A 23521-nucleotide genomic window follows, 5' to 3' on the forward strand; every position below is an offset into this window, starting at 1 on the left:
ATACACATGGTATATATCTCCGGACCGAAAGGAAGAGAGAGAGAGAGATCGAATTCACAGAACGGCTCTCCGGAGAGAAGAGCGAAGATACACGCGATATATATACAGGGTGTCTCGGAACGATCATAATTCTCATCATAATTTGGTTGACGGATTTTTCCGCCGGTTTCACGAGTGAATTTATTCTCGAAGGAAAAGAGAGATAAAAAAAAAAAAGCCATCGCGCGATATATACATATTGTGTCGCGTTCTTTATTCAACGTTATATAAACGTAAGTGAAAAGCGTGAATTTTTTTGCCTATACAGACCAAACGGAGCAAACGCTCGAATATTCCGACATACCCCATACGGGGGACGGAATGTCGATTTAGCGTGGCGGTATAAAAAATCGCTCTGTAGCCTGTCATCGTGCTGTGACGTGTTCCGATCTGGCCGAGTATCCTCGATTTCAGAGAGAGAGATTTATTATGTCCTGTTTTATATATATATATATATATATATATATATATATATATATTTTGTACATATATTGTATATATATATATATCGAGCATGACAATAGTCCAGTAAAATTAGACTTGAAAAGAGCAAAACTTCAAAAAAATTATAATCAAACTCAATTTTGGTAGAGACCTTTATTTCGATGTTCTAATGAAATCCTGAAAAGTACCCTTATAATTTCCGTCAGAGCGTTTTTTATGAAGGGTAAAAGATTTTAGTTTTTTGCCATTATTTCGAAAAGTGTCAATTTTTCAAGAAAAATGGTTATTATCAAAATTGTAGCTCATAAAATTCTCTACAAAAAAGCTCCTCGTCCTTTTTTTCGTACAACTTATCGTTTTTGAGTAAAACGTGCGGTAATGTTGCAATATTTTTAATAATTTTCTTTCAAACTTAATTCACCCTAATCTTCGAAACAATTAAATCCACGAAAAAATGTACAATGATCTTTTTTGTAGGAAATATTTTATAAACTGCAATTTTGATAATAACTATTTTTCTTGAAAAATTGATAGTATTCGAGTTAATGGCAAAAAAATAAAATTTACTCCCATAAAAAAAAAACGCCCTGGCTGAAATTAAGGGTACTTTTCAGGATTTCATTAGAACATCAAAGTAAAGATCTCCACAAAAATTCAGCTTAATTATAATTTTTTTTGAAGTCAAAGGCTAATTTTACTGGACTACAAGTGAGCCATCTTCATTGCAAAGCCTGATATTTTTTTATTTTTAATAGCTAAATTTGATCCCTATTAAAATCTAGAAGAATGTTATCTTTTATGTTAACGACACCTTAAAAAAGTTTAAACTTTCAGTCCATCATAATGGATCCACGAATTTAAATTTATAATTTTAATCTTACATTTGTAATCAGAGACTCTAAAAACCTTTTATAAGTCTTGATTCCTCGAAAATGTGATAATTGATTAAATTATCCCATTTTGTGCGATCCTGGTTTGTCATATTGAATCGGCTATTTTAAAATTTTGAAATCTAACAATAAATCTAGATTTGATATCAGCGACTAGAACCTTTTTTAGTTATATGCTATTTATACATGCAAAAAGTCACTCTTCGTATTTTCTATTATTAGAATTAAGAATGTATGGAAGATACAATCGAAAAGACAAAAATATCAATGCTATTTATTTGATAGAAAATCTGTACATCTTATTATAGAAAATCGCTATAATTAAAAGAAAATGTCCTAACTTTCAGCTGTTTCCAGCGTTAATACAATTAAATGCTCAGAAATCAGAAAAAATCAAAATTTAAAAAATTATTATTTTTTCTAAATAGTTTAGTGAATATTAATATAATTTTGCAACATTGTTCCTTTAAAGTTTCAGTTATTCATGTAAAAAATTTGAAATACTTGGTATTAATTTTTCAATATTTCTGACGTAATATAATCAATCATAATAAAACGAATTTTCATAAGATTATATGTAAAACTAGCGGAAATTTAAATTGCAATAATTGTTAAATGAGTTAGTAAATTAAAATCAAATTTTTAGATTAACTTGAATATCAAAGTAGAAACGATCTATATAATTATAATAAATTTTGTACCATTTTTAGATGTCTCTTGTTACATTCTTAAGAACTATATGAAATATTAAAGTAGAATAAAAAATGCCTTTAAATCATAAAAGATAACATTCTGCAACTCCGAGTGTAACTCCTACGTTTGAATGTAAGGATGTTGAGGATAAAATTTAGCTGTTAAAATAAAAAGATATGCATGTACACGGAAATAATTTCCTCTTAAAATTAATAATTTTACTATGTATACGTAGTAAAATTAATTAAACATATTTTATGTTTCGTTGTAGTAAATATTAATGTTTTTTGTGGTAAAAATACTAACAAGAGAAACTCTTTTCTCCATGTATAAATTAGATGTCAGATTTAATGATAAGACACGATGGCATGTGTTTGAAATTAAATTATACTGTGACATAAGATGAGCATTTAAGAATAAATATAGCAAAATGAGATGGTTGCTACAATTCAACATTACATAGTCAAATAGAAAGATAGCTTGTCAAAATTATATTTCATATTATGTACTATGTATATATTTTTACTTTTTATTGTGGAAAATATTAAGAGAAATTTATAAAATTCTTAATAAATTTTATTATATATTCATAGTAAAATTAATGGAGCATTTTATATCTCATTGTAGTGGATATTAATATTTTTTATTGTGATAAATATTAATCAGAGAACTCATAAAATTCTTGCAATATTGTCTCACAATGATTACCATGATTTTCAGGTAATAGTTCAGGTTAAATTATATTTCTTAATAAATTTTATTATGTTCACAGTAAAATTAATGGAGCATATTTAATATATCCTCTCGTAGTGGATATTAATATATTTTATTGTGATAAATATTAATCAAAGAGACTCTTATAAAATTCTTGCAATATTGTCTCACAATGATTACCATGATTTTCAGGTAATAGTTCAGGTTAAATTATGTTTCTTAATAAATTTTATTATGTTCACAGTAAAATTAATGAAGCATATTTAATATATCCCCTCGTAGTGGATATTAATATTTTTATTGTGATAAATATTAATCAGAGAGACTCTTATAAAATTCTTGCAATATTGTCTCACAATGATTACCATGATTTTCAGGCAATAGTTCAGGTTAAATTATTTATATTTCTTAATAAATTTTATTATGTGCACAGTAAAATTAATGCAGCATTTTATATTTCATTGTAGTGGATATTAATATTTTTTATTGTAATAAATATTAATCAGAGAAACTCATAAAATTCTTGCAATATTGTCTCACAATGATTACCATGATTTTCAGGCAATAGTTCAGGTTAAATTATATTTCTTAATAAATTTTATTATGTTCATAGTAAAATTAATGGAGCATTTTATATCCCCTCGTAGTGAATATTAATATTTTTTATTGTGATAAATATTAATCAGAGAAACTCATAAAATTCTTGCAATATTGTCTCACAATGATTACCATGATTTTCAGGCAATAGTTCAGGTTAAATTATATTTCTTAATAAATTTTATTATGTTCATAGTAAAATTAATGGAGCATTTTATATCCCCTCGTAGTGAATATTAATATTTTTTATTGTGATAAATATTAATCAGAGAAACTCATAAAATTCTTTCAATATTGTCTCTCAATGATTACCATGATTTTCAGGATAAATCCTAAGAGAAAATTCTCTCTGTGTATATAGAGAAGGAGCCCGAATAAATGCATACGGTCGCTCGCGAAGATGGATACACGCGCGGCTGTACATGGAAATAATTAATAATGCATTCGATGGTGCGCGCAGAAAGGAGAGAAAGAGAGAGAGAGAGAGAGAAACAGAGAGAGAAAGAGAGAGCAGGACGGTGCCGACGTTACATAAGTAACGTCGCATGCCACGCTCGCTCGAGAGAGAGAGAGCAAAGCGATTACAGGTCGTTCCGTTTTTCAATGACGATCAAATCGGCCGCACATGCGATATTATAATACTTCTTAGTTCCAACATGCGACGTCGTCGTCCATTACCGGCCGCCGCCGCCGCCGTCGCGCCTCGGATTCGTTATTAATTATTCGCTTAATCACGCCCTAATTTGCTCGTGTCCGAGCGGCCACCGTCGTCGCACGGGGACACAAGGCGGAATAATCGCGATTTATTAATGAGGAGCATAGTGCATAGGGTGGACCTATAAGTTTGCGGACGCGGAGGAGGGACCAATTTCGCGTAAACAAGATTTCGAAATCTCGAACGCCTCCTGTCTCCTCTTCATTATGCATTTTATCGCACGCTGTCGTCGTCCAAGATTGAATCAACAATTCATTTATTGCACGAGCGACGGTAATAACGAATCGATTATCCGATACGATATTAAATAATTTTTTCTCCCGTAAGATACACTCGTCGGAGGCGAAAAAACAAGTTCGAGCGAGAGATTCGTACGATACTTAAGGAACTGGGTTAATCCGGGCTACTTATGCTATAGCGTTTGAATATATAAAGTCGTTGCGGATCCCAACAGCGGCATTTTTGAAATCGATAATGCAAATTACACGACGCCCGTGTGTTAAGATACAGAGGCTTAAACGACGACGCAAACACGAGGAATGACGGGAAACGGGAAGGAGAGACCGGGTGAAAAATAATCGCGCGAACCCTCGTCGAGACCCGAGGGAATATCGGGCTCGCATCGAGAATGAATGCAGAAGACGGAGAAGGGATCGAGGATCGAAGAGGTGTGCTGGATAGGATTCGAGTCGGAGGTGCGATTGAAATTAAACCTCGATAAATCGCGCGAAGGAGGACAAACGGCGGCAGGTTATCCGCCGCGACGCGCTCGTTTTCCGGAAACGGAAGAGAAAGAGAGACAGAGACGTTAAGGGAAAGATATGATCGTATAAGGGGGATCAGCAGAAGGGTGAATAAAAAAAAGCACCGCGATTTCTTCCTTCTTTGCCCCACATAGGAGCCGTCAAACTTTTGCCCGAGTCGGGGCTATTCCCTTCCGCCTCTCCGTTTTATGAAGAACAGACGGAGAGTTCCTCTCATCTTCTTCTTCTTCTTCTTCTTCTTCTTCTTCTTCTTCTCCTCCGAGACCGATGATATGGTCGACAAAAATTGTTCCGACAAGTGGGTCCTGATAGGAGAGAGCGCGAATAGGGAAAAGCCCAAAAGTATCCCACCTGACAGTGGAACGCCCGGAAAAATGCACCGATCGACCGATTCTGCCGCTCCCAAAGTCGCGGCATCGAGAATTCCCCGAAGAAGGCTAACTCGCGATTCAGCGAGAGCGCTAAGATAACTTTACGCCCGATTCGAAACGCGAATTTAAACGCTATACGCAAGCGTATCTCGAAGAAAATTCTTATCTATATACGCGCGGGACGTCCCGGGGATCTACCCATCTTCCGGCCCATCTTTTATCCACGTGGATTCCTCTTTGACCGACTCCTTCCCTCGCTCGAAGCAGATATATCTATTATAGAGGTCTCTAGTGTCGATAAAGTCTAACTTCATTCAGTATCGTTTTATTCGCTTTCTCTTTCTCTCGATTAGCCAAATCCGCTAATAGGATTAGATCACTGATCTTGGACACACATCGGCTCTGTTCCTCTTTGACCGATTCCTTCCCTCTCTCGAAGCAGATATATCTATTATAGAGGTCTCTAGTGTCGATAAAGTCTAACTTCATTCAGTATCGTTTTATTCGCTTTCTCTTTCTCTCGATTAGCCAAATCCGCTAATAGGATTAGATCACTGATCTTGGACACACATAGGCTTTGTTCCTCTTTGACCGATTCCTTCCCTCTCTCGAAGCCGATATATCTATTATAGAGGTCTCTAGTGTCGATAAAGTGTAACTTCATTCAGTATCGTTTTATTCGCTCTCTCTTTCTCTCGATTAGCCAAATCCGCTAATAGGATTAGATCACTGATCTTGGACACACATTAGGCTCTGTTCCTCTTTGACCGATTCCTTCCCTCTCTCGAAGCAGATATATCTATTATAGAGGTCTCTAGTGTCGATAAAGTGTAACTTTATTCAGTATCGTTTTATTCGCTCTCTCTTTCTCTCGATTAGCCAAATCCGCTAATAGGATTAGATCACTGATCTAGGACACACATCTAGGCTCTATTCTTCTTTGACCAATCCTTTCCCTCTCTCGAAGCCAAAATATTTATTATAGAAGTCTCTAGTGTCGATAAAGTGTAACTTCATTCAGTATCGTTTTATTCGCTCTCTTTCTCTCTCGATTAGCCAAATCCGCTAATAGGATTAGATCACTGATCTAGGATACACATCGGCTCTATTTTTCTTTGACCAATCCCTTCCCTCTCTCGAAGCCAAAATATTTATTATAGAGGTCTCTAGTGTCGATAAAGTGTAACTACATTCAGTATCGTTTCGTTCGCTCTCTCTTTCTCTCTCGATTATCCAAATCCGCTAATAGCATCAGATCTAGGACACACATCGGCTCTATTCCTCTTTGACAGACTCATTTCCGAAACCGATATATCTATTATAGAGGTATCTAGTGTCGATAAAGTGTAACTTCATTCAGTATCGGTTCGTTCGCTCTCTTTCTCTCTCGATTAGCCAAGTCCGCTAATAGGATCGGATCACTGATTTAGGACACATCGGCTTTTGGACGGCGTTCCGATTTCGCATAGTCGAACACATCAGTGTATTTCCGCGTGCGGGCTAGAGTCGGTTGTGTACGTCTACCATCCTCAGATGGTTGATCGATGTGGGCGGCGATGCGGAGGCAACAGACGCGTGTCTGTCGCTCAATGCCAAGTTGTTTTCAAGTACGCCAAGTGGAATTTCGGTCTCGGGACACGCCACTGACTCGTCGTCGTAGCTTCACCGCAGAGACAGAGAACGAGAGAGAGAGAGAGAGAGATGGAGAAAGAGGAAGAGAGAGTCGAATTACTTCTGTTATCGTTGTCAAGCTTGGAATTGTTGCTGCGCTTGTAGCGTAACGAAATTATTTAAGCGGTGTACCGTGAAGAATTTTAGCCGCGCGACCGAAGAAATATGGATCGTTTGTACAGTGACGTGAGGATTTTTCAGAATCACTGATTGCGAGGCAGACTGCTCTTTGTCCGATTATTTATTTATTTTCTTTTTATTGACGAGATTCGAGAAATATACAGTGTCCCACAGACTTATCGTGTCCTCTTTAATTGGAGATTTTTCAGGTGATTTGGAGACGATTTTTCCTCTGCGAAAATGTTCGATATCTGAAATTAACTAAATGTATTTTGCTAATATTTTATTTATTTTCTAAAAATACATTTAGTTAATGTCAGATAGAGTTTACTTTGATAGAATTTTAATTTAAAACTCAGTTATACAATAAAGATACATGATTGTAAAAATTAATGACCTCTGTCGACATTTTCGCAGAGAAAAAATCATCTCCAAATAATCCCAGGAATCTGCCATTAACAGGTGATCCGTTAATTCTGGGACACCCTGTATGTACAATAGAAAATTCTGAGAGATAGAGATTAAGAGATTGAAAATAATTTCTATATGAAATGTATGTATATACAGATACACACAATATTAATAAAACATCCTAAGAATTATGAAGCTTACAGAAAATAAGCTTACAGAAATTGACAAAATTTCTACAAAGTGTCCTAGAATTATTCGTAAACCTGTTAATAATGGCAGAAAATTTTTCTTCCGCGAAAATGTCGAAAAACCAATAATTTTCGAGTTATAAGGAATTGAAAATAAAGCTTTTTCACAAACTAAGCCTTGTGGAAATAAAATAGTTGAGTTTGCTTTAATAGAATTTCAATTCAAGGCTTAATCGCAAAGATATGATTCTAAAAATGGATGACCTCTCTCGACATATTCGCAAAGCAAAAATCGTCTCCAAATCACCCGAGGAATCTCTCGTTAACGGGTGATACGGTAAGTCTGGGACACCCAGTATAGATATCTTGGCGCGAGGGAGCAAATCGAAGGGAAAAGTGGCGCGTGATTTCTATACTTTTCTCGGAAACGCAAAGACTTATCTCATTATCCTATTCGCCCGTAATTAAATCACTTTACGAAATTACAGTTCTCTCCGCTAACACGGTGAATTTTAGAAAATACTTGTCCGTAATTCCGACGTTCTAACGTAATTTCGTCCTGAATGCGCAATATTACGGGACAATGCATTTCGGATGGTCGCTACACGTTACATTGAATACGTAAAGGGATATTATCCGGTCATCCGTCCGGTCTATCCGACAATCCGGCTTTTAATCATTTATTCATAGCTTGAAAACTACCGTTACATCTTAAGGAAGGAGAGTATAATTCCGTCGCTAATATATAACATGAAACATTTAAACAGCCCGTATAATCGAAAAGAAATCGACCATCATCGGATTACCGTGAGATTCCATTAATCATCAGAGAGACCGAGAAACGAGGCGCCGCGCTAATTCACTTACATGCCATCATGTAACTCATTATTACGGCTGCTAAATCTGCCGCTAAAATTGTGCTCGCGAGGAGATGAAACATGAATATTTAAGGCTCTTTGGCCGGATTAAGAGATCCGGTATTTCTTGAATAACGAAGCCCGTCTGGCGTTTCCTCCCTTGTATCTTACCAACCCCCATTATCCACCCCCTGGATTCGTGCCGATGCACCCGGGGACCCGTAAACGTCGCGAAAAGAAACTCGTCGAACGGCAGAGGCTCGATCCGCGGAATTACGCTGGTTTTCGCGGCGGGTAAGCAAGCGGAACCGAAGGAAATATTAGCCCCACACTGGTGCGAGCGAGACGGGCCGGATATCGATTTTCGGTCGCGCTAATAAATAAGCGCATGCGCCACTTATACCGGGCGTCCCGTTGCTTGTTCGCGCGGACCCCGAGAAAATTATCCCTCAGCTCTCGACACGCGATTTGCACCATTGCTATCTCTCTCCTTCTTCTTCTTGCCCTTTTTATTATTTGTAATGACGCCGCGCTATCTTTGCACCGGGCGCGCGCATGAAAGAAAGAAATAAAGAGAGACGTGGCACGTCGAGCTGAAATTTACAAACTTGGCACCCTTATCGCAACAGCGAAATTATTCAATAATCGCGCGAGTGTAATGCGATGTGCTTCGTGCGGAGCGAAAACCTAGAAGAGTATAAACAGGCGAGTTTATCCCCTAGAGAGAGAAGGGGATGGAAAAACTTGGTACAAAAATTATGTAAACCCCGGGACACGGAAAGATCTGGATTTATACTCGCGATAAACAATCACGGCCGATGAAAGATTCAGACTCTTCCCGAATAAATAAAGATTGACCGTCAGATTGCATTAGCCTTAGTTAACTCCTCCTTCGAATGGGGGACCTTTTCCGGGTTAGTCGTAAAGCGAGGGGATGCTAAGATAAGCTCTCTCGCGCTGCGGAAAAACGATGGCGCGAATAAAAAAGGGCACGTCGTCGTCGTCGATGACGCTCGGGGAATCGTTATATTAATAAGTAACGAAGGCGGCGTTTCTGGGTCGTGTACGAGCGCGTAGTTTCTCGCGGTCGCCCTGTAATGCGTGCCACACACACACACACAAGCACGCGTAAACACACATATACACGGATATAGCGGATTCGCGATTTCGCGCTGCTGCTCTCTAACTCTCGCCGCCGCTGCCTTCGGGGGATGAAATCTATCCCGACGCGTGCAACTGGTACCCCAATTACTCGACGAGGGTCGTTAGTCGCGAACCTATCCCATCCCAGCCCCATCCCCCAATGCTCGTCCGCATCCCTCCCGTGCATCGCGCACGGTTTCGCCGGTGAATACTTAAAACCACCGCTTCGTCGCTGCGCGCTACACATAAAGTAGCATGTAAGGGTTGGCGCGGCGCAATTTAACGAGCATGGATTATTGCTCCTCTCCCGGGGCGCGGAATCAATGACGTATAACGAGAGGGAGAAGCTATGCGAGAGAGATCAATCAGCCTGCGCGTCCGTTTCCATAGAGAAAAGAGAAGAGATTCTCGACTCCGACGCTCTCTTGTAATTTAGAGCCCTCGGTTATTAGATGTCTTCTGAGACGTACGCGCATCTTTAGCTTAAAATAATACTTACACTGTACACAAATGTGTAATATTACACAAACGTATGTAAAATTATAGAAATGTTTACCTTTTCATTATTTATCATGTCATTTTACATTTATTATTTATGTAATTTTACTTACTTTTGTAATATATTACATATGTAATATATTACAAAAATATGTAAAATTACATTTGTAATATATTACATATGTAATATATTACAAAAATATGTAAAATTACATATGTAATATATTACAAAAGTAAGTAAAATTACATTTGTGTAATATATTACACAAAAATTACATAAGTGTAAAATTATACGATAAATAATAGAAATGTTTACCTTTTCATTATTATCATGTAATTTTACATTTATTATTTATGTAATTTTACATGTTTTTTTTACAGTGCTGAGGAAATTTATCCTGAAAATTATGGGACAATATGGTTTTGGAAGGATTTGATAAGAGTTTCTTCTCCAATTCACATATTTATCATGATAAAATTATTAATATGTACATAGTAATTTTTACTACGTATTGAAAAAAAATTAATAAATATATTTACTTCAATAATCTGTAATTAATCATTACTTGAAACGAATAAATATTTACCTGTTTTGAAAAGAATTTTCTTATTCAAATAAATATTTTTCATATCAAATTAATATTAATTTCAAATGAATGACTTATTAATAAATAAATAAATCAAAGTCAATAAATTTTTTCAACAGTGTATGTATATATTACTATTATAAAATTAATCGAACATATTTTATATCTTATATCTTATTGATAGATATTTATATTTTTATTGTGGTAAATAATATGTCGTAATAATAAAATAAAAATATTGAAAGAATTTTATGAATGTCTCTGATTAATATTCATCACAATAAAAAATATTAATATGTACATAGTAATTTTTACTACTATGTACATATTAGTAAAATTAATCAACATATTTTGCATCTTATTATTGGTAGATATTAATATATATGGTAGATATTAATATTTTTATTGGTGGTAAATATGTGGTAATAATAAAATATGGTATTGGAAAAATTTTATAAGAGTTTCGCTGATTAATATTCACCAGATATTTCTCTGATTAATATTATATATTTATTTATATTTAGAAAATTAATCAAACATATTTTATATCTTATTGTGATGGATATTAATATTTTTATTGTAGTAAATAATCGAAGAAACTCTTATACCACAATTATCATGATTTTCAGGGTAAATTCTAAGAGAAAATTCCCTCTGTGTAGACATTTTCAGTCGATGTCTCTCTTCTTGCATCTGTATTCGTAATGTCGTTAAATAACTTTAATTTAATAATTAACCTTCATCTCTAAATATCTCGCGCTGTTCAATTACACACATAATTGGTAACATTTCCGCTTCTATCTCACATACAGTACCGATCCTTTCGCCAAAATACCCAGCAAAAATACGTCCCACATATGGCCGAGTGCAGGCAGCAGTTTAAATTGTTCCGGACTAAGTGTTAATCGCGATAAGCGTTTAAAGCCGCGGCTTACACGCGTTACTTTAAACGTACGGACAATTTTCCGAGGGCGATATCCACGACACGAGAGGAAGAAAGTCGTTCACCGATCTCTCGCAAACCCTTTCTCTCTCCGCAGGAGAGTAACTCTAATTTTTTTTCCTTCTCTCTTTCCTTCAGATATCGATCGGCCGAAATTTCGGAGAGAAACGCTTCCGTTCTTCTTCGCTCGTAAAATTAAGCTCGCACACGTTTACTTCCTGTATCTCGGCGGAATCTTCCGAACTGTCGCGCGATAGGGATGCGCCGCCATCGAGGGAGTCTTTTAAGGACACGTACGATTACGAATGCGAGATAAGAAGAGAGAGAGAGAGAGATCGGCGCGTTCGCGCCGGCCCGATTTTGATTGATAAACCGATAGTATAATTAGTCCAGTAAATTTAGACTTTGACTTTAAAAAATTATAATCAAGCTGAATTTTTGTGGAGATCTTTATTTCGATGTTCTAATGAAATCCTGAAAAGTACTCTTAATTTCAGCCAGAGCGTTTCTTTATAGGGGGTAAATTTTCGTTTTTTGCCATTATCTCAAAAACTATCAGTTTTTCGAGAAAAATAGTTCTTACCAAAATTGTAGTTTATAAAATTTCCTACAAAAAGGGTTCTTATACTTTTTTTCCTGGAATTAATCGTTTCGAAGATATAGAGCGAATTAAGTCTGAAAGAAAATGTGTACATTACTACGGTATTATATAGTATGTGACTATCTATTGCAACTTTACCGCACGTTTTACTCAAAAACGATTAGTTGTACGAAAAAAAGTATAATGACCTTTTTTGTAGAGAATTTCATGAGCTAGAATTTTGATAATAACTATTTTTCTCGAAAAATTCATAGTTTTCGAGATAATGGCAAAAAACTAAAATTCACTCCTTTTTATCCCCCATAAAAAACGCTCTGACGGAAATTATAAGGATACTTTTCAGGATTTCATTAGAACATCGAAATGAAGGTCTCCCCAAAAATTCAGCTTGATTATAATTTTCTTCAAGTTTTGCCCTTTTCAAGTTTAATTTTACTGGACTATACTATATAATACATTTTAGACATATAACGCAATGTGTCTCGCCCGATATACAGCAGTTCTCAAACATTGCGGCGGCCGCTATTCTCCGACGAGTGTATATATCGGCATTGAGTGCTCCAATGCATGAATTTAATCGCTCTCCATTCTCGCGTCATAGACAGAATCGATAACATTATTAGAATTAGTGTTACGCGGCGCACACGTTCTCGCAATGCCCCGGCTTGTACCCTGGAATTGTAATTAAATTATTTCGTACAAATGCCTTTTAATCTCGCGCACTAACGCATATTTTTCAAATACGTAAAACCCGTGTGTACTCGTTCGCTCAGCGAAATAAATTAAATATTAAAATTAATTAACCTCGCGATCAATTACTTGACCCGCCTGTCATCGGTATTAATTTGTTAACGAATTACATCAACATCGATAAACGATAAGCACGTAGAGGGGAGAATACTTTCGCGAGGGATATATTAAAAAAAAAAAAGAAAAAAAACGCCGCTATTAGCGCAAATAAATGTAATAATAAATACAGATATACGAGGATTATATGAGGAGCAGCCTCTCGTATGTAGGAATTAGAGTCAAACATAACTACGAAATTGCATGATATTTATTCTCCGGCCATATTCCCGGCCGTGACGTTTATCATTTTTAGCGTGCGCGTCCGTCGGACATTTATGTGATATCTCATCAACGGATTAAGATTTTTATCCGCGTGTGTATTTATATTTTTCCCGATACGCGACCTGCTCGAGCTCCCTCCCTTCGAGAGCGCAATTCAATTTCTCTCTCGCGCGCTTAACAATCTAACTTTGCCAAGTACCAGCTAACGTAACGCTACGTGATGTAATGAAGTAATGGTCGATGGCAGATTATTATCAAATCGTCGCCCGGGGCACTATCAAAATTGTCTTCTCAAGATGTCCTATCTCTTCGACGGGAGAACGCACCTAGGATATTATATGCTAAAGAAGCTTATCAAGACAGTTTCACGAGCTCGGGGTGATACACGATAGGAAGGAGGCCCCCGAAACTCGGGAAAACTCAGCGACGAGACGACGTGTCTATTGACTTTCTTCCGAAGACCCAGTCGTGGCGATTTATACATTCAAATCGCGAAATATTTCCCGCCGAAGAAGAGGGATTCTATTTTTCGCGCGATTTCACGCGCCTCGGGAACACATTCGCCGCATATTTCGCGCAATTACGGCAATACCTTTTTTCAGGTATTACAACTTTCCCGTCACTCACCAAACTGAACAGGCAGAGGAGGAGAATTCGCCGACATTATTTCATAATTTTTCGCCGCGCGTGTGACAGTCATATTTCGCCTATGCGAGATTAGCTTGGCGCTGTAAAATACATTCCCGCGAAAAACAGCATTGCCCGCAGAAATATCGTAAAAGTTCCACTCTAGAGAGACGTCTGCCTGACGCGGACTATTTCTCCTTTTTCCCTCTAATATACACATTGTCTTCGTTTTTTCCAACCCGACGTCAGGAATTGATTTTTCTATCGATTCGACTAATTTATTCTCCATCGAGGGGGCTCGATATTATATCGATCCCCAAGAGGGTCTGAAAAAATTTCCATTAATTCCCCGATTGATTGACGTGGATTTAGCGCAAGCGGCAGGGCGCATCGAAGGCATTATTGCTCCAAGAGACGACGAGGACGTCGAAGCTCCCGCTTTTAACGGCAAATCTCCCCGAACGGAACTTCCTAAACTAATCTCGACATCGAAGATCGATAATAATGATCTCTCCCAGGACGCACAAATCTTGGTCGCTGTCCAAGTTGCGTTAGCCTCGCGGGCCCGTGGAGAAACTTCGCGCTCGTGTAACCGCGTGTGCAACTTAATGCGGGACTTAAGGGATTAAAGTATAGATTAAAGTGCGCGGTTTGCATTTAACGCGAATCGTTTTCTTTCGCTGGGCAAACGCAAGTTCTCTCTCTCTCTCTCGCTCTGTCGCTCAAGATACCGAAGAAGACCGATCCGGTCGGCGAAGAATAACATCGCGGTGTAAAATCCCGTCTGCCGACAAAGCCGGGGAATTCGCGAACGATCACGCAGCAATTTCTTCGTGAATTGCAAACTTTCCCCCGGGGTGTATGTATACTGTAGTCCGGTAAAATTAGACTTGAAAACTTCAAAAAAAGTATAATCAAGCTGAATTTCAGTTTTTTTGCCATTATCTCGAAAACTATTAATTTTTCGAGAAAAATAGTTATTATCAAAATTGTAGCTCATGAAATTCTCTACAAAAAAGGTCATTACACTTTTTCTCGTACAACTAATCGTTTTTGAGTAAAACCTGCGGTAAAGTTGCAATATTTCTAATTTTTTTTTCAGACTTAATTCGCTATATATCTTCGAAACGATTAATTCCATGAAAAAAAGTATAAGGACCTTATTTATAGGGGATTTTATGAACTACAATTTTGATAATAACTATTGTTCTCGAAAAATTGATAGTTTTCTAAATAATGGCAAATACGTTCTGACTGAAATTAAGAGTACTTTTCAGGATTTTATTAGAACATCGAAATAAAGATCTCCACAAAAATTCAGCTTGATTATAATTTTGTTGAAGTCAAAGTCTAATTTTACCGGATTATACGTGCAGATGATGTAAGTGTAACAAGAGAGATTAAGTGTATTCAGAATGATGGAGGGAAGAAAAAATTCTCACCGAAAGTTGTCGCGCGCGATTATTATTTCATATAAAATTTTGTAAGATAATGCGCGAGATATTTTATTTTATTGATATTGACTCTTGCGTCGATATATGTGGCACGCCGGAAATGCGATTTTCGATTGTCCTCGACGTAAACATATATACACGAGGAGAATTTTCTCTTAGAATTTATCCGGAAAATCATGGGGACAATATGGTATTTTTATTAGAATTTTATAAGAATTTTTCTCCGATTATTATTTACTGAAATAAAACATTATTAAAACGCAGGACAAAAATAATTTTAAAATATACAATTTCTCACTCACCGATAGGGGCAACAACGAAGTTGTAGTACGTACACAATACATGGATCTGAAAACAAAATATTCAAATTATGTATATACATGTCTGTGTATATTGTATAATACGTATAACACAACGAGAACTTATTTTTAGAATTTATCCTGAAAATTATGGTACTCATGGAACACAATGTGGTATTAGAAGAATTTTATTAGAATTTCGTTGATAAAAAATTTGCAACACAATAAAGAATATTAATATCCACGATAACATATAAAAAATGTTTGAATAATTTTATCATGTACATATTAATATTTTTCATTGTGGTAAATATTAATCAGAGAAACTCATAAAATTCTTTCAATTAAGGTTCGTGAAAACCAATTAATTCAATTAATCCTTTAACCAGTTAAAAATGAATTTACCGATTAAAATAGATTAATCTTTAAATCAGTTTTTCCGGTCGATTAATATATTTATTTTGTTTTAACATTATTGTTTATGTATAGAACAATGAATTGCGTTAATATGAGTATAATTTGACATTTCTTTTTTTCTGTCTAGACATGTACAAATACTGCACAATTATTATATTACTATAAAATTCTAATAAAAATTTAAAAAATAGAAAAAAAAGATTTATTCAACTAATAATAATTTATCAGTTTCAGCGATTAATCGGTTAACTGAAACCATATTTAACCGATTAATCGATTTTCAATTAATCAACTAATCGGTTAGAATCACAAGTTCTACTTCCAATATCATATTGTCCCACGATTATCATGATTTTCAGGATAAATTCTAAGAGAATTATTAAAGTTTCTCTGATTAATATTTACTATAATAAAAAATATTAATATCTATACAATAATATGTAAAACATGTTTGATTAATTTTACTATGTACATATTAATATTTTTTATTGTGGTAAATATTATAATCAGAGAAACTCATAAAATTCTTCCAATACCATATTATCCATGATTACCATAATTTTCAGGGCAAATTCAAAAAGAATTATTAAAGTTTCTCTGATTAATATCTACAAAATTTATTAAGAAATATAATTTAACCTGAACTATTACCTGAAAGTCATGGTAATCATTGTGAGATAATATTGCAAGATTTTTATAACAGTTTCTCTGATTAATAAGTATCACAATAAAAAATATTAATATCTATACAATAAGATGTAAAACATGTTTAATTAATTTTACTATGTACATATTAATATTTTTTATTGTGGTAAGTATTATAATCAGAGAAACTCTTATAAAATTCATGATTTTCAGGGTAAATTCTAGGAGAATTATTAAAGTTTCTCTGATTAATATTTACTATAATAAAAAATATTAATATCTATACAATAATATGTAAAACATGTTTGATTAATTTTACTATGTACATATTAATATTTTTTATTGTGGTAAATATTATAATCAGAGAAACTCATAAAATTCTTCCAATACCATATTATCCATGATTACCATAATTTTCAGGGCAAATTCTAAAAGAATTATTAAAATTTCTCTGCTTAATTATCTACAAAATTTATTAAGAAATATAATTTAACCTGAATCATTACCTGAAAATCATGGTAATCATTGTGAGATAATATTGCAAAAATTTTATAAGAGTTTCTCTGATTAATATTTATCACAATAAAAAATATTAATATCTATACAATAAGATATAAAACATGTTTGATTAATTTTACTATTCAGAGACGAGAGAAATAAAAGTCCAATGGTCGATATAAAAATCTATATCTGTGTGTGTTTTCGCATCCGTCATTATTTTCCTCCATTACCGGCTCTTTGAACGCGGGACCTTTCGATTCCATAAATTCGGACACTTTCGCAATTTCCGTCCAGCGCGATTTAGTCGTTTCGTCGAGGGTATCGTTGCGAAAGCGGAAGAGCGGAAAATCCGCAACGATCGCGTAAGCGATTTCTTCCGTTATTACTTCATTATCATTTTTGCAACAAGTGGCGGCCGTAGAGCCAGGGGTAAGTTGCCTTACATACGCGAGACTGAAACTGCCGTGTGTGTTCCGCCAATTGTGTCACGACCGAGAAAGCGAGCTAGGAAGAAAGGGAGAAGGAGACTCTGCGGAAACTCTGCTGGAAACAATAATCGTACCGATCTCAAACGGTTACTGCTGCTCCCCGCTTCTTACTGATATTGCTGCTGATGTTGTTGCACTTGTTATATATTTCTCCAATTTCGTCAACAGCAAAACGCCGACTAGATTCTCACAATTACTATCGCCAATTCCGTCTCTCTTTCCTCCTTTCCATGCCAACGCGTTCTCTCTCTCTTTCCCAGATTTCGCGAAAGTTACTTCTGGAAGTTAGCACACTTCTAGGAATTTAAGAATCTCATAGCGAGAGACGGGAGACGAACGAAAGAGCGAGAGAGGATCGTGTAACGTGCTACGAAATCCCTCGTTATCGTAATTTCGTTCTCGAGTATCGGAGGAGACAGCCCGGGAGTCGTGACACTCCTCCAAAAGTTGACTCGTTCTCTCAAAGATCCCCAGACTGGAGATTGGATTGGGGATCGTATAAACAGTAAAGGCAACGGTCGTTGAGCAACTTCCTTTACGTCGTGGCCCGAGCCACGAACGGCAGCTTCGTGCTCGCGACCGAGGCTTTATTTTCGGAGGGATAACTTCGACATGCGCGCTTCGTATCCCGCCGAGAGAAAAATACCTCTCGAGAAACATAAAGCCGATCGCCGCCCGATCGACTCGAGATGTAATCGTACTCGCTCGCGCCGGATAACACGCGAGTTCTCGCGAGGATCGATCCATCGACGAATATCTTGTATATTTTCTCGCTAAATCCGCCGAGCGCGTTGAAGGAGAAAAATAGCTCTGTGAAATATAACACTGTTAGACGAAAAAAGAACTAGCAGTTTCTTATAGTTTTTTTTTTTTTTTTTTTTTTCAATGCGAATCTGCTTTCCGAATTATTCCACGAGACATTTTTACCTGGGTCACAATTTAACAAATAGATTTCGATTGCAACGTTCAAAAAATACATGTACTTTTACATGGAAATTACTTGTTCAAACTGGAAACATTTATTCTTTAGCGCTGTAATTTTTTCCATATTTTTTAAAGCGAAAATACATATTAATGTAAAAATATATATGTGTGTAAAATATAGGTAAAATTACTATTTTTATGCAAAAGTCATTTGTAATTTTAAATTTAGTATTTTTGCTTTATTAGAATCTTATTATATAAGCATTTATCCATTTTATTTATAACATACATTACTAGTATTTCCTATGTGTAATTCAATGTTTAGTGGAATATTTTTGAGCTTGAAAATACATATAAGAATATATTTCATATGAAATTACTTATAATATATATAATCTTCCATAAAGTAGCAATATTGCATGATTATGCTGGGTTTTTTCGACTTTAGCATAATCGTGTAATTTTACACAAATATTTTTTCAGTGTATGTTTATTTAATCTTAAATACAAATCTAGTGTTCTAATTGTCAAATTCAAAATGATAGACTCAAGATTTATATAAAAAAACAGTTTTTTAAATTTTGATATCCCTATATTTCATTGACAGATCTGACATTAAATTCGTATTCAATGGAAAATTTTCAAAAGGTATTTAGTAAATCGTCAATGCTCATATTTAACCATGGATATCTTATAACCATAACCGACCAAAATTCTTTTTAAGGATTAAAGGGATACTGACCATGACTGTTTTACCGACTTTGAGTTCAAGGACTTTTATTTTTATTGGCTATACAGATTGAAAAATCCTTCTCCACAATTAAAATACTGATAATAATGAACGGGGAGCGCTGTAATTTCGTATAAAAAAACAAAAAAGTTAAAAAATTACAGCTTTTATCGACTGTTTGCATCACCTCATAACAATAGTTATTTAATACAAAAGTCCTGCAGTTTATTTGTGCACAAAATATGGCGTTCCCAATAGAGATGACATGAAAGAATAATAAAAATGAGATTAAAAGCTTGTATCAAAGGATTCGTACTTTGCAATCTGTATATTCAATAAAAAGCAAACCTAACCTAACTTCAAGTCGGCAAAACAGAACAATGGCAGCATCCCCTTAAAAGTCCTAACAACATACTTTATTTTAATTACAATAAAACTTCTCCGTCACATATCGTAGTAATAATTTTTGGAAAAATAAAAAAATAATAATAATTAAAAATTACTCAAAATTGTGACGTGATGGAGCAATTTAAAATTCATATTCAGCATCCAAAAAAAAAACATAATAAACGACTCGTTCCGGTGTTTAATTTAAAGGGGAGAAAAACCCCATTTGAGACCTAGACTTCATATCTTGGAATTTAATCTTTAATGTCGATATTATTATATCGATCGACGATTGTTTTTAATTATTTTGACGCTAAATCGAGAATTCGAGCTTCGTGCGCGCTTTTTATCGCGCATTCGATACGTTTCGAGGGATTAGATACGTGTACGTGGGAGATGTTGAAGGAGATGAGCAGCCCCATCGGAGCCCGTCGATTGCGAATTGAGTGCTGCTTCTGATTTCCGCTGCTACATGCTCTTGCATGCTCTCTCTCTCTCTCTCTCTCTCTGTTTCAGGAGAGCTAATCTATTTCGAACAAGGAGAGAGTATATCGGTCCTTCCTCGAAACTGGCACAGATATTTTCTCGCGAAAAATAAAACTCTCTTTTTTTCTACGAGATTAATTGCGCCTCTCGATAAATAATTAAGCGGATCGTGCGTGCTCGTAAGAATTATTATAGTTCGACCTTCCTGATTAAACGCGCGCACACACAGTGCGATCGATAACTTCATTAGCAAGCGGTAATTATATAGCGTGTTATATAATTAATCTATATAATCTATATAATACATCGGGGACACATCTTCGGAACTAGAACAACCGATGTCACTTTGCCGAGGCAGAGAAACGCTCGCGATTACGCTATATCATATTTCCAACGAATGTGGAGCTAAAAAAATATTAAAATAATTATTTTATCCGTTCGGTCTATCGCTATGTACGTTTCATTCTACGGAGTGCAAGATATATAATTATAACCGACGGTATATAAAACTGTAAGAGGACACGCTAGAGATGATTTCGATATACGGTCTCTCGTAAAAATATCCGTCTCCGGATCGCGTTAATTCTCAAAGGATACGACGAAGACGCGATACGATCGAACGAAATGAATTTTACGTACACCGGGAAACGAACGGTTCCGTATAATAACAGACATCCGTAATAATTTTCGACAGATAGCGAGAGATAGCTCTCTCGATCCAGCGAGAGATATTGCTCGGACAAAATCTTTTACAATTTATCAGCTCTCTCTCTCTCTCTCTTGCTCTTCAAATTTATAAATTGAATTAAAAAAACACGACGCAAAAACGCTAATTTCCAACAACTTTTAATGAGAGATCATCTATATATATAATATATATGTATACACTCGCCGAGGAATCCGGAGAGGAGAAGCTAGCGGCTACCTGAGGCTGTGATGGCAATTGTTTCGTTAACACGGCTATAATGCAGAAAGTTACGGGATAGTTACCGCGAGGCGAGAAGAAGAGGAAGAGGAGAAAGGGAGTAGGAGGTCATCGCGGTACCTCGAAGCAATATTAGAGAAGAGTGCGGAAATTTTCGACGGGACGTTATCATCACCACCGCGCGATAATAATTGGCTGCCGTAGCAGAGTTGCCAGAAGAGAGAGGTGGCGTAAATAATTCCCGGGTATCCCGAACGCGCGGCGCGCAGGCCTCCAAAAGGAAATGGAAATGAGGCGTCTCTCGCGTCTACTCCGACTCATTATTTCGCCTCACCTAGAGAGAGAGAAAGAGCGAGAGGGAGAGAGGACCTAATGGAGGTTCACCCGACGAAAGTAACGGCAGTGGCGCAATAATACCAAATACAGCCATTTCATCCATTAGCCGTTGTAGCTAAGGGTGAACTTTGGCCTATAAAGAGAAGCTACGAATTCGGATATTTCCGGACTCCCCCGCTGCTCTATTATACATGTACAGGGTGTCCGATAATTAACGGACCAACGATTACAAATGAATTCTTTGGTCAATTTGGGAACGAGTTTTCCTCAGCGAAAATGTCGAAAAGGGTCATCATTTTTTACAACTTTCCAATATTTGTCATTATGTATTTTTATAACTATAAGCCTCAAATTAAAATTTTATTATAGTAAACTCTACCTGAAATTAACTGAAGAATGTAATTATGTTAGACTTTTAACTCCAAAACGTTTAGTTTTCAAAAAATCCATTTTTTTCTCAACATTTTTGCTAAGGAAAAATCGTCTTCAAATTGGCCAGAGAATCCGCCCTTAATCATTGGTCCGGACACCCTGTATATAATTAAAGGGAGTAATATGCGATATGTATAGCGTAATAAAAAAAATTGTCAAGTATTCTCGAGCTTGTAAACCAAATTTGTTCCAATAAGGAATCTCCTTCACGGTAGAAAGATTTGTGTTTCCTTGTTAAAAACGGTCTCCGTTACAATTTTGGTGTTAAATATTTAACACATTCATGTATTAATTTAACATATTACTGTTCTGTTAATTGAACTTCAATGTTAAATTATTAAAACAAGTGAAAAAAATGTTAAAATAACACAATGTACATCTATTTTTAATTTTACACAATAAATATGTTCTACTTTATTAATCACAAGATTTATCTGTTAAAATTTACAGGAAAAAATGTTGGTTTTCTATTTTATAATATAAATAGGGATGATAAAATTTAAAATTAACATATTTTTTGTTAATTTTTACATTAGAAGTATGTTAATTTTACACAAAATTTATTTTAAATTATTTGAAGCATTTATTTTTTATGTTAAAATTTTTCAACTGTGCTCTCTTCCTCTTTTTATTATAATTCTTATATCGATAGAGTCCAACAAATGAATCTCGACTAATTCCATTATACATATATAATTAAAGGGAGTAATGTGTAGAGCGTGATGTTTCATTTTAAACAAAAAAAAATTATCAAATATTCTCGAGCTTGTAAACAAAATTTATTCCAATAAGGAATAGCGCCTTCTCTTCCTCTTTGAATTATAATTCTTATATCGATAGAATCCAACAAATGAATCCTGATTGATTTCTAAACGTCATTGTTCATATAATTCTATTAATTGGACGCCAGCTGTGCGGTAGGAAAACGAAAGAGAATTAATCGCATATTTTTAGAGGCTTCATTCTTTCGTCTATTCGTTTTATAAGTCGGCGAAATTTTATGAAGAAATGCTTTTTACTCTAAGAGCCGTTCCTCTTAATTCACCGTTTATTTTTGTTTCTCTTTTAATCCGCGTTTTTCGACGCGCTTTCTTCGCATATCGCTGATAACCGCTGAAATATCACGTCACAAATTACTTAACTTTGTATTTGTCGGTGCACCGCGAATTTACATTTTCCCACGATCCCGATATCTTTCGTTATATATACACTTTCCTCCGCGCAGCAGTCAATATTGGAAATTGAAATATTACAACGTAGCGCAAATACGTTAAATCATATCTCAGATATGCATATAGAAAATATGGTTAAATTTTTTTTGTTAAAATACCTCGATAATCTTATATTTTTGATTAGTTTGCATATTTTCGATACGCGATGCATCGGAATGCTCCGATACATGATACCGTGCGAATATTATATACGAATTAAAATATTTCCACGGAACAAAGAGAGTATTAGAAAAATTAATCCCGTAATATTAAATAAAAAAAAAAAAAACTATTCCAATACAACGTCCGTAAATTATATGTGTGATTCGGCTGTCAGAAAAA

The 23521-nt window shown here is 35.4% G+C and overlaps 1 protein-coding gene across 2 annotated transcripts in view; it reads right to left on the reverse strand.

The window, feature by feature from the left end:
• The window catches only part of LOC114929992 (uncharacterized), a 312459-nt gene that overhangs the window by 209881 nt on the left and 79057 nt on the right, over positions 1–23521 (reverse strand). For both annotated transcript variants that reach the window (XM_085489768.1, XM_085489770.1), the window contains one exon: positions 15701–15746. In XM_085489768.1, coding sequence (XP_085345894.1) covers positions 15701–15746 — 46 coding nt within the window. The remainder of the gene's footprint in view (positions 1–15700; positions 15747–23521) is intronic.

The sequence above is a fragment of the Nylanderia fulva genome, unplaced genomic scaffold, assembly GCF_048542155.1.
Source record: "Nylanderia fulva isolate GAGA-0341 unplaced genomic scaffold, ASM4854215v1 Scaffold9, whole genome shotgun sequence".
In the NCBI taxonomy this organism is placed as follows: Eukaryota; Metazoa; Arthropoda; class Insecta; order Hymenoptera; family Formicidae; genus Nylanderia; species Nylanderia fulva.